This window comes from Solanum dulcamara, chromosome 7 (assembly GCF_947179165.1).
Source record: "Solanum dulcamara chromosome 7, daSolDulc1.2, whole genome shotgun sequence".
In the NCBI taxonomy this organism is placed as follows: domain Eukaryota; kingdom Viridiplantae; phylum Streptophyta; class Magnoliopsida; order Solanales; family Solanaceae; genus Solanum; species Solanum dulcamara.
In genome coordinates, this window is record NC_077243.1 from 16,335,780 (window position 1) to 16,346,218 (window position 10,439).

The 10,439-nt window shown below is 35.0% G+C and overlaps 1 protein-coding gene across 2 annotated transcripts; it reads right to left on the reverse strand.

Annotated features, from left to right (window-relative positions):
* Positions 1–51: 51 nt before the first annotated feature.
* On the reverse strand, positions 52–9,967 carry LOC129894982 (splicing factor SF3a60 homolog). Of its 2 annotated transcripts, XM_055970586.1 has the most exons (13): positions 9,651–9,967; positions 9,446–9,559; positions 9,222–9,329; positions 8,034–8,176; positions 7,672–7,768; positions 6,906–7,070; positions 5,321–5,392; positions 5,032–5,187; positions 4,645–4,722; positions 2,440–2,568; positions 1,539–1,685; positions 537–718; positions 52–467 (listed from the first exon to the last, which is right to left on the reverse strand). In XM_055970586.1, the coding sequence occupies exons 1-12, from the start codon at positions 9,822–9,824 to the stop codon at positions 572–574; spliced, it is 1,530 nt and encodes a 509-aa protein (XP_055826561.1). In that variant the 5' UTR covers positions 9,825–9,967; the 3' UTR covers positions 52–467; positions 537–571. The 2 variants fall into 2 exon arrangements, with proteins under 2 accessions (XP_055826561.1, XP_055826560.1); XM_055970585.1 differs by having other exon boundaries at positions 52–718.
* Between the last annotated feature and the right edge of the window lie 472 nt (positions 9,968–10,439).

Sequence of the window (10,439 nt, forward strand, 5' to 3'; positions counted from 1 at the left end):
TTCAGTAACCATTCTCATGTGATATGACATGAAGAATTTGACGAGCTAGACTTGGCAATAAAGATGCGACAGCCTTCGTTCATTTACTTTACGACTATAGCTTAAAAGTACAAAATAACAGTGATGTATACAGAAATATTTGGATGTCTTCATTGGAACCCCAAACAGCCAGTGAAAAACATCAAAAGACCGAAGACTACGACTCTGTTTCAAAAACAAAAAAACTAACAATAACGATAGCCCATTTAATGACATCCTCGCTAATACATGCATGCCATTTCACACATTCCAAATAGAAATCTGAGTCTTGTCCCTCAGTCTCCCACTAAGTGAATTCAAAACTCCAAGTAACTTCTGAGAGGGGTTACCAGGTGAGTACATCAACAATCGCTTACATCAACAATCGCTTACTGATTAACAAGTGCTTGCTCAACCAAAACCAAGACATCTGGTCTGTCCAATATCATCTAGGAAAAAAGGAATGCATAAGCAAGAGGTGCAGAACATTTCCACCCAGAACCAATAAAGCAACATACCGCCAAATGGAATGATGAACTCCACAGAAATTAATCTAAATCAATCCCTGGCGTTGAAGATCAGTATATGTCTTTTTGTTGTAGATGTTGCCCTCTTGATCTTCATATTCTTCTTCAAGATCAGGGCGCCACTTATTCACCCCTTGTCTTTCTTGGATTCTTTCCCAAAGTAGCTTGGCTTCCTGTGACACAACAGGAAAGGTGCATCAGACAGTAAAATAAGCTAAGACATGATTAAGACGGACCCGAGGAAGAGGCAAGGGCTCTTTGAAGCCTAGACAGAAGAAGGAATCACTGTCTGTCCTAACATGTAAGTCGGAGCTCAAATGGTTATTAGATAAGCAAGCTACGTATGGGCCTATAACTACCAACTTATCACCTATATACACTTTTTGTGCTGCCTCTATCAGGACTATGACAAACATCATGCAAGAACTTGTAGCTTCAGCTATCACCCAAAAACCCTTAGCCTATAAAATAAATTAAAATTAAAAGCAAGACATTCCAAGGAAAGGAAGACAAGGAACAGAAACCAAGACAAAAAGAAATGAGGAGGGAACCCTTATTTTTCATTGCATCTTTTTACATATTTTCTCTCCTTTGAAATTAAGGCAAAAATAAAAGAGAAACTCCCCTCTCCTTACTCTCCCTTTCCTTCATCCAGAACATTGATTTACATTAGAGAGATCACTAGTTAAGCCAACATAAGCAACACTGATGTCTAAATGATCAGTCTTATTTTTGTGATCGGTAAAGGTATAATTTTATTGAAGCAGAAGCACTATGAGTGTGCTGAATATATACAGCAAAAAGTAAATGAATACATTCCCTTAGTTCTAAACTATTAGTGTTGTTAAATATAGACGCCTTTCAGATGAATAGCGTAGACTACAATTGTTTTGCAATTTCATTTGATTGTGAACAGCAGATGTTTTAACTAGTTTAAAATCTAGAAAACTAAACAAATACTATATTGTGAAAATGCAACTTAGAAAAACATACTTCGATTGATGTGATCTCATTGAAGTTCTTAGTATTCGGGATACCGAGACAACGCATCCCATGTTGATGTCTCCATTCCTTGAAATGCCGCTCATAAGCCCTACGGCCCCAGTAACTATGGTTCCCACATATCTCACACTTGAACTCCTGAAATCATTCATACAAAAGTGCCTAAGAGCGAGCTCATATATCAAAATAAGTGTCATATAGATAAAATGTTAAAGCTAATCAACCATCAGCAGCAGACAACGACCTATTGATCCAACAAGCAAACAGCTGTAATCATTTAGATATTCAAGTTTAAAAAAGGTACTATCCTATGGAAGCATCCTCTAATCCTCTTCCAGACCCATTTTTCGTCCCTTTTTTCCTACTACTCATTTTGAGAAATCCTTTTTTCCTCTCCTTTCCATGCTTTTTTTGAGGCAGGTAAGGAAGTTTTTGACTGTACTTTTTGGGACCTGGCTTGGAGAAAGGGTGTGTTTCATCTCCAAAGAAAAGTTCTGAACAATACAAACTTTACCGAAGTGTCAAATCGTGATGAATTAACCTTAAGTGTATAACAAGGACCTCGAGAACAAAAAGAAGACCATTGCAAGCACCCAAGCAAAGATTACTAAGTTAAATAGCTATTCAAGAGCAAAAAAACAATGATTTCAATCTTCAATACATAATTTGGAACTATGCAAAGAGATAATACAAGTCAACATCCAAAATACAATGGAAACTGTAAAATACAACGAAAATTATCCTGTTATCTTTGTCAAAAAAAAAATACAACGAAAATTTCACTCAGCCAAAAGGAAGAAAAAGAACAGCATTAACAATGTGATCACCAATCCATGACAGACATCAAAAAACAAAGGGCAGGCAGCCTACCAAACACACAAAATGAAATTACCTGACCAAGACCGTGAAGTTTATATAACCAGTACGGAATAGGTTTCCCATCCCAACCCATTGGCAATTTCAGAGGATTATAAATTTGTTGGTCGTCTTCATCACTCTCAGACTCAGCCTGAACATCATCCTGAAAGAAATCATTGAAACAGTATTGTTGTCAGAAAGGATGGAAACTCATACATCCAGCAACATATCATAAAGGAAAAACTAAAATCAATTAATTGGTGTGGCCAAAGGTCCCTACAGAGCCTACATTATGGCTCTGTTAATTCTCTTATCTGCTTTATTACTTATCAATGCAATAAACTCCAAGGAGCTTTTCCGTTGTATCTTCCATTTCAATAGCTATGATCTCAATTAAAGCAACTAAAACGGCTTCATTGGTTATATTTATTAAACAAAAAAGAGAGGGTACTGTACATTTTCTTTCCAGTTATGATTATTCTTCTAATCAGAATTACTAGTCTAATGATGAAACAACACATCAGTAAGAAAAAAAAATTGGTAACTGACTAGTAGTAACTAATAGATCACATGTCCCCTGACTTCTTTAATTGTTAACTTTTATTTGTTAATAAGGACAAAATTGCAGTAATAATCAAATATGAGTCTAAGACCGGTATTTGCTTTTATTAAGATGAAGATGTTTAAATCTGAACACATATCTGGATAGTAAGATGTATTGTATCTCGATCTGAACACTGAATAATTACTACTTTGTTTTACTGCACCTCAATGTGTATTACTTATTTTATTTTAGAAACTAAATATAATATTATATCCACAATATTAAAAATATGAGTTTACTTGGTGTTGTACAAGTTCTCTCTCTAATGAACCACACTCTAAAAGCTCGATGGTGGTGGTTGGCAATAATGGTTGTGTAACGTGATAGACAGGTGGTGATCATAGTTGGTGGAGGACACTTAGTGGTGGTTGTACAGTTGTGCCCGATGGTGATTTAATGGTGACTAGAGGTGATAGATGTGCAGCGGTGGCTGGCATTGGCGGTGGCTGGTGATTTATAATGCTGGTGCATGATGGTAGTTATTTTGTGGAGGTTGGTGGTAGAGGTGACCAGTTGTGGAGGTAGATGGTAGAGTTGGTGATCACTGGCTGTGGCAATAAATGTAGTGGTAAAATATTTCATTCACGTGCATTTTTAAGTAAATCTCTTAGGGGTCGTTTGGTACAGTGTATTAGCAAAAATAATGCATGCATTAATTAGGTGTATTAGTAGTACCTTATTTGGTACACTTTTTCATGCTATGAATAACTAATGCTTGCATTAGTTATACACTCTATTGTGTATTAAGGTGTGTACTACTAATACCATGAATTTCTAGGTATTAGTAATGCAAGGGGATTTAATGCTTGCATTAGTATTGTTAAAGACCCAATTAGCCCTCAAAACCCTTTTTACATCTTTTCCATCATAATTGTTGAGGATATTTTATAAATAAATATTTTTATGCAATGCATGTTATTTTTTAATACACTAAACCAAACAATGCATAAGAAATAGTCTATGTATAATTAATGCAAGCATTACTAATACACTCTATTTAGCATTATTTTGATACACTCTACCAAACGAAACCCCTTAATGGTTTAAAGGCTCAAATGGGGATTGAATTTTTCTTCAGACCTATTAAAACCTATTAAGTAGTTGTAGAAAAAAATGCACTTAATGAAGAGATCTGAATAATTCAAATTCAGATCTTCATCAAGTGCAAACAAATAGAGTTTAAACTTTAAAAATGGTTTCAGAGAGACCAAATGTGTATTCTATATGATTAATCCCATGTGCACCTGGAGTTTTTTTCTTTTACTATTTGGAAGAGATTGAAGTATGGCCAAGTCCAATGAGTGTGATGATACCAGAAATGAAGCATTCTACTACACTATTAATTTGACATTCTGATACACCCTAGATCATCTCCATTTTTCCTTCTTTTTTTTTGGCTGGTTGGTTCTGGGGCAGGGGTGGGGGCTTTACCAATTATCCTTAGCAAAATTTGAGACAGAAACGAAAGGCAACGAATTACTAAATGAAGTTGCCAGATCAAATAAATAAACACTAAGTCATGACTGAAAAGAGTTGGCATTTGTTTACTTGAAACATTATTTAAATCAAGGCATTGATCTCTTTTACGATGGCGTTCCCTTTCCTATATAAGGTTGCAGGTTACTCATGAATTACCTCTTCACGTTCTGCCTCCATTTCTTCATATGTCAAAGCCTGCTTTTTCTCAACATTTTCTCTTGTCCGCACAATGGTCTGCAAGGTAATAAAATATAAAAATAAAAAAGAGTCAGTGCACCAAATCTGCGGCTTAGCATAAACATAGATCCGCGACATGCTTGTTATCTTGCCCAAACATGACTCAAAAAAAATATTGAGACAAGGGTAACTTTGTTTCACAAAAAACTCATCCAAGAAATGATGAGGAAGAATAAACAAGACTCAAAAAATTGTTAGTATGTGGAAGAATCATTTTCTGAATTTACTCCACATTAAATTAAATGCAAGCATGTTGCCTCGGATATCTTTCCCTTTAGGAGATAATATAAGTGTTGTGTCACCCACCTCATCCAACAGATCACATAGCTTTCTTATCTTGGCTTCCAGAAGAGCAATCTCTTTTACATCACCCACTTGAGGAGCTGCAACAACACCGTTTTGTTCTGGTTTCCGCGAGCCTTTTGCGAAATGCTTTTTGTCCAGTTTTTCTAGTGATGTATTCTGTCAAAACATCAAACAACAAATTTATGCATGTCTAAACCAATTCACAAATAATATGTAAAATGAAGCAATCAAATCCTCAACCATCTAGGAGAGAATACTTTATTCTTGGGTAAAGATGCTAGCAACTGACCTTCGTAAGGAAAAGTCTCTCAGCACGTTGCTGAATAGTACCTCCTGTTTTCAATCCCAGTGCTCCCAATGCCTACAACAGATGCCACAACATTGAAGTTCCGTAACAACCCAGCACGCTAAAGTCTTGCACCAATATTTAATACCATATAATATAGTTTGCATCATTGGAGTGACATATATAAGTACACGGAACAAATAGAACATGATAGCTGGCAGGCAAAGAGGATAAAAGAAAAAAATCAAGGCAAATAGGAAATGAGAAACTGATGCAATTTTCTAATATCAATCAGCAACAGGATCTCCTATACTGGCATACAAGTTGAGCTTGACAAAAGCACGTCCTAAACAACCCACATATAAGAAGTTTGAATTGGTAAAATCATAAGTCGGAAACCCACACATTCACAAATTGCAACTTTCTTTGATTGTATTCACAAAATTCCAAAATTTAATGGGCGAAAGGAGTCCCCAACTATCAAACAGACCATGGCTCCATGCAAATAAAAAGTAATAGTCAAAGATCTGTCCAGAGTTTTCTTTCAATGTGCATTTACCATATAGCCACTACGAAAAAAAAAACAGATATGTGAATACAAAGAGAGAGTTCCAATGAACTAGAGAAAAAGAAGGGATTTGACAAAACAAAGTCTTTAAGAATGAAGACTACAATGCAGGAGCTTGGAGAACCAAAGATCTAATTGATAGTACTAATCTAATTGATAGTACTATTATCATTCCAATGAGAAACGCTAAGAGCTTAGAGTGAAAATCAGAAGGATTAGGAAACATGAACTATTATCACTAAAAGCACTAGAATGATTAGACCGCCTACTTACAGAAACCTCCTGTAATAGAATGGCTTTTGAGACCAGAACATTCTCAAGAAAGAGACGACTGAATAAAGACTAGGGTTCTTGAACCTGGGAGTTAACAATGTCAACTGCATACTTCTACTTGACATCCTAAGCATCTGCCACAATTCAGTGCAAGAGCAATTGAGTATAAAACATAATTGACCTAAAATAGTCCTTAGAAACAAAAATGCAAACAAGAACTGCAGTAAGCATTCCGACAAAAGGCTATAAGAATTGCCATATAAAAACATCAAACTATCCAGAAATATATGTTTAAACTCCTTGCGTACAAATAAAATAAGTTGTCACTCCATTTCCACGCTAAAATCTGTGTGGTAATTATAGAACAAAACAAACTGAGGGTGCATGTAATTAAAATTCAAGATTCACTTCAAACTTGTAAAAGAAATCTAAAAAAGGATGGGTTCCAATCAGATTATCAAGTCAAGTGAAACCATCAGTATCAGTTCATTTTAATGGGACCTAATTAAGTCGATACTTAGTACAGCACATTTTTGGATTGGTCACTGAGTACAGCACATGTCCTTCTTTCTACATCCAGCAAGTCAAAACTGCTGCTGCCATAACTCCCAAGTTTAAGTGCAAAAAGAACATTGTAACTCCTATGAATCTTGGTATATCCTCAGCTCAACGTGTTCCAAAGCTTGAAGGCATTCAAGTTCCATTAAAGAAACATAAATGAGAAACAATTTAAAGAAACTTCCATACCTCCTTTAACTTCTCTGGTCCCACTACCATCAGCTCCTCAGCTGTACTATAATAATCAAGATCAATCACAGTATGATTCTCTGAAGCACTTCCATTTTCCTGACCATTATTTTCCCATCCTACTACCTTGCCCAAAGTCCACTCCTCTTCGAATTCACTTGTTACCTGTCAGAATTTAGTAGTTAGATTAAAAAACCATACAGAAGCATTCTTTTTGGGGGGTGAGGATAAGTAAAGTATCATTTCATAAGCGCATATAGAAGTTAACCATAAACACCATGCAAAATTAATCATATTCACAGACAAAACTCAATAATACTGTGAGTTATCTGGAATTTTTCAAAACAGCCATTAAAATGTCAGTGTGAACGACACATTCAAAGTATGACAGCATAACCTCCTCCTATCAGAAGATACAATCCTTAAACTACTGTTTCAGCAGCAAACTGTAAAACAGAGAAGTTATACCATGTCTCCTATGAGAAAACATGTAAGCAATGACTTCCACATAGCAAAACGCCCAACTAACACCAATTTACAACTCACAAATACCAAAAAATAAATTAATTTTTACAAGCAGATAAAAAGAAACCGTCTCTGCATGTATTCACTTAACTATCCCATTATTTTTAAAAAGGGGGGAAAGAATGTACATACATCTCCCAACGATGTCAGACAGAACTCAGAAGCATGCAACAAGTAAGCAATTATCACTCAATAATAAAATCAGATTGAGGAACAGCATGTTGATAAAAGAAAACAGCACCTTTGAGAATATCCTATCAAGATCCTGCAAGGGCTCCGTCCGCTCAAAAAAATAGACCAGATACTCCAATAGTTTCTGCAAATATTCTAGGTACTGCCTGTAAAAGAGCAAAAAGGCAAATATTGCATATCACAAAAACGTAGAAATCATGAAGAGGGGAGAACAGTTTTACATCCAAATTTGAATTTTACAGGAACAACAAGATTTCACCCAAACAAACAAGCAGTTATTGAAGAAGCTGTTATTTCAAAGTTGTTTCCTGAAACTGTCTATACCTCATTTAACTATATTAAGCAACAAACTCTGAACGATATATCTGATTTGAAAGATTGAATATACACACCAACTACAGATATTTTTACCTTGTCGACTTTGCTTTACGAGGAATCTTCTGCGGCTGGGAAAATACATTAAGATAAGCTGTGTATTCAATTGGCTCACCAAATTTGGAGTTGATATACTCGTTAAACAATTCGTGTAAGTCAAGGTATCGCCCAGAACCTTCCTGTCAACGTGTCACAATAGCAAAATGGAATATAAGACAACTAGTATCGCACAATTACCAAGAAGGCAGAAGCAAACATAAAGAAGCGATAGACACCAGGAGAGAGAGAGAGATCAACCAAGAAGTCCATGCTTCAAAAGATATACAAAGTTACAGATAAAAGCATAATCTCACTGCAGAATCATTAAATATAATTGAAAAATTCAGATAAACATCAACTATGAAAAGCAGTTACTAATTCATGATCAGACATGTATAGAATAAAAACTATATTCTCAATTCTATGAGAAATTTTGTGAAAGCCTTTCATTTCTTCTCTTCGATGGAAACTCTAATTTTCCCAGGATGTATCCTAATTTTGGCCTAAATCTTCTTTTAATGATCGATTTAACCTCTGAAAAAGATACACAACAATAAAAACATACCCAGTGAAATCCCACAAGTGGGGTCTGGGAACCTATGATTAGCTTGGTTATATTTCATATCTTCAATAAGTTTAGTAATGAACATAGTGGCCCTATTGTTCCAATTGAGATAAGAACCTATGATTAGCTTTTATATAAACTTCTACTTCTCTCTTTTGCAGTAAGTAGACAAAGGAAGTCTAATTTTAAGTTCCAATGCCAACACTAGTTTTTACGACAAGCTGTTAACAAGCCCAACAACTGAGCAATGGCTTCTATACGACATAATTTCCTTATCATAAAGCTATAGGATTGGTAAATATTCAATTGCCATTAGCTTTTCAACACAACTGCTGTATCAGATAATAGAAAATCGCCACTATCAGGGAAGAGATAACTGATAAAATACAACATCTGTCTCGCAACTGCAAATATTCAAAGTAGAAAAGGATGTCTACAACTTAGCCGATGCCCAATAAATAAACAGTGTAAAGATGTAAAAAGCTAAAAACTACTAAAATCACTTAATTAATATTTCAAGCAAACTCACATAACATGCAGCGAGAATTCATCATCTAATCAGAAAAAAGAAACTAATTTCCTGCCAAAAAGCAACATGAATAGACACGAGTGACACTGACCTCGCCACTAAACTCAATTTGTGGTTCTTCTTTGAGGAGCTGCTCGTATTCATCACCAGTATCAATAATAGCCCGCGCAGCAGGATGCCTTCTATGGTATTCACGAATCTAGACATCACAAGCACAAATACACAGAGCAAGTTTGTTAAACAAAACAAATTGAATTAAGTAACCATAGCATATAGAATTTTAAAAAAAACAATAAGAGCCGTGACTGTTTTAACCTCTTTCAATCTGTCATAAAACGCACTAAATACGTTTGTTCCAGTTGCTGTCTGACCTCCCAGAGCTGCAATTTCATCCTTCCTTGCACCGTCTTTGTCTTCATATATATCTACCTATAACACAGACACACATCAATTGTTAACTAATTTAGAGTAAAAAATAAAATGCAACGTTAATTCAATTGTAAGCGGAACGAGAAACTACCAGTTTGTGTGTGGTGTCGATGATTTGCTCGATCATGTTACGAACGCGGTGACTCTGGTGGAGCCGGTCCTTGTTAGTAGCAGGCTCAGTCTGGAGATCCTTCACAATAAGCCGCTCGAAGCGTTCAACTTCCTCGTGCGATGCACGAGTCACCTCCAGTAGAGTCGACGACATTGTTCTTCGACTTCCACTGCTACTACGTTACGCTCTGCAAGTACTAGGGTTTCGAGTTCGTCTTCTATATTTTCCTTTTCCCCCAAGAACTTGCCGGTTCAGGGGAGCTCCTTTTTGCCGGGTTGGAGTGATATTTCTGTGGTTTTATTTAAGTGGGCATTTGGCCAGAAAAAACAAAATAATATATATATATATATATATATTTATAAATTTTCAAAGTTGAAGCTATTTTGATTAAAACTTTTGTAATAAAATTATTTAGAATTTAAATTTATTTTAATGATATATATTTTAGAGTAAATTTGTAAAAGAAAATTTATAATGTGAAAACAAAATTTTGAGTATTTTTAAAAATTTTCAAATATAACTTGAAATTGTATTTGAATTTTTAATTATCAAACACTTAATTTTAAACGAAATGAAAAATTATCATAGTTAAACGGTTAGTGATATAATACTCACCCCAAATTTGATTTGAGGTAAAAAGAAAAATTATCTATTCTCTTTATTTACATTAAATTAAAATCTTTCAATTTAAAAGTATATAATTACTCTCTTAAAATTGTTTGGATATGATTTTAAATTATAATTTAAAATTAAAGTATATTTAGATGC

Excerpts from the sequence above, each read along its gene's own strand:
- LOC129894982 (XM_055970586.1), bottom strand. The coding sequence starts at position 9,824 with ATGTCGTCGACTCTACTGGAGGTGACTCGTGCATCGCACGAGGAAGTT. Across the intron at positions 7,071-7,671 it reads TTGATAGGATATTCTCAAAG|GTAACAAGTGAATTCGAAGA; the intron begins GTGCTGTTTTCT and ends AAATTCTGACAG. Across the intron at positions 2,569-4,644 it reads TGGAGGCAGAACGTGAAGAG|GATGATGTTCAGGCTGAGTC; the intron begins GTAATTCATGAG and ends GATTTCTTTCAG.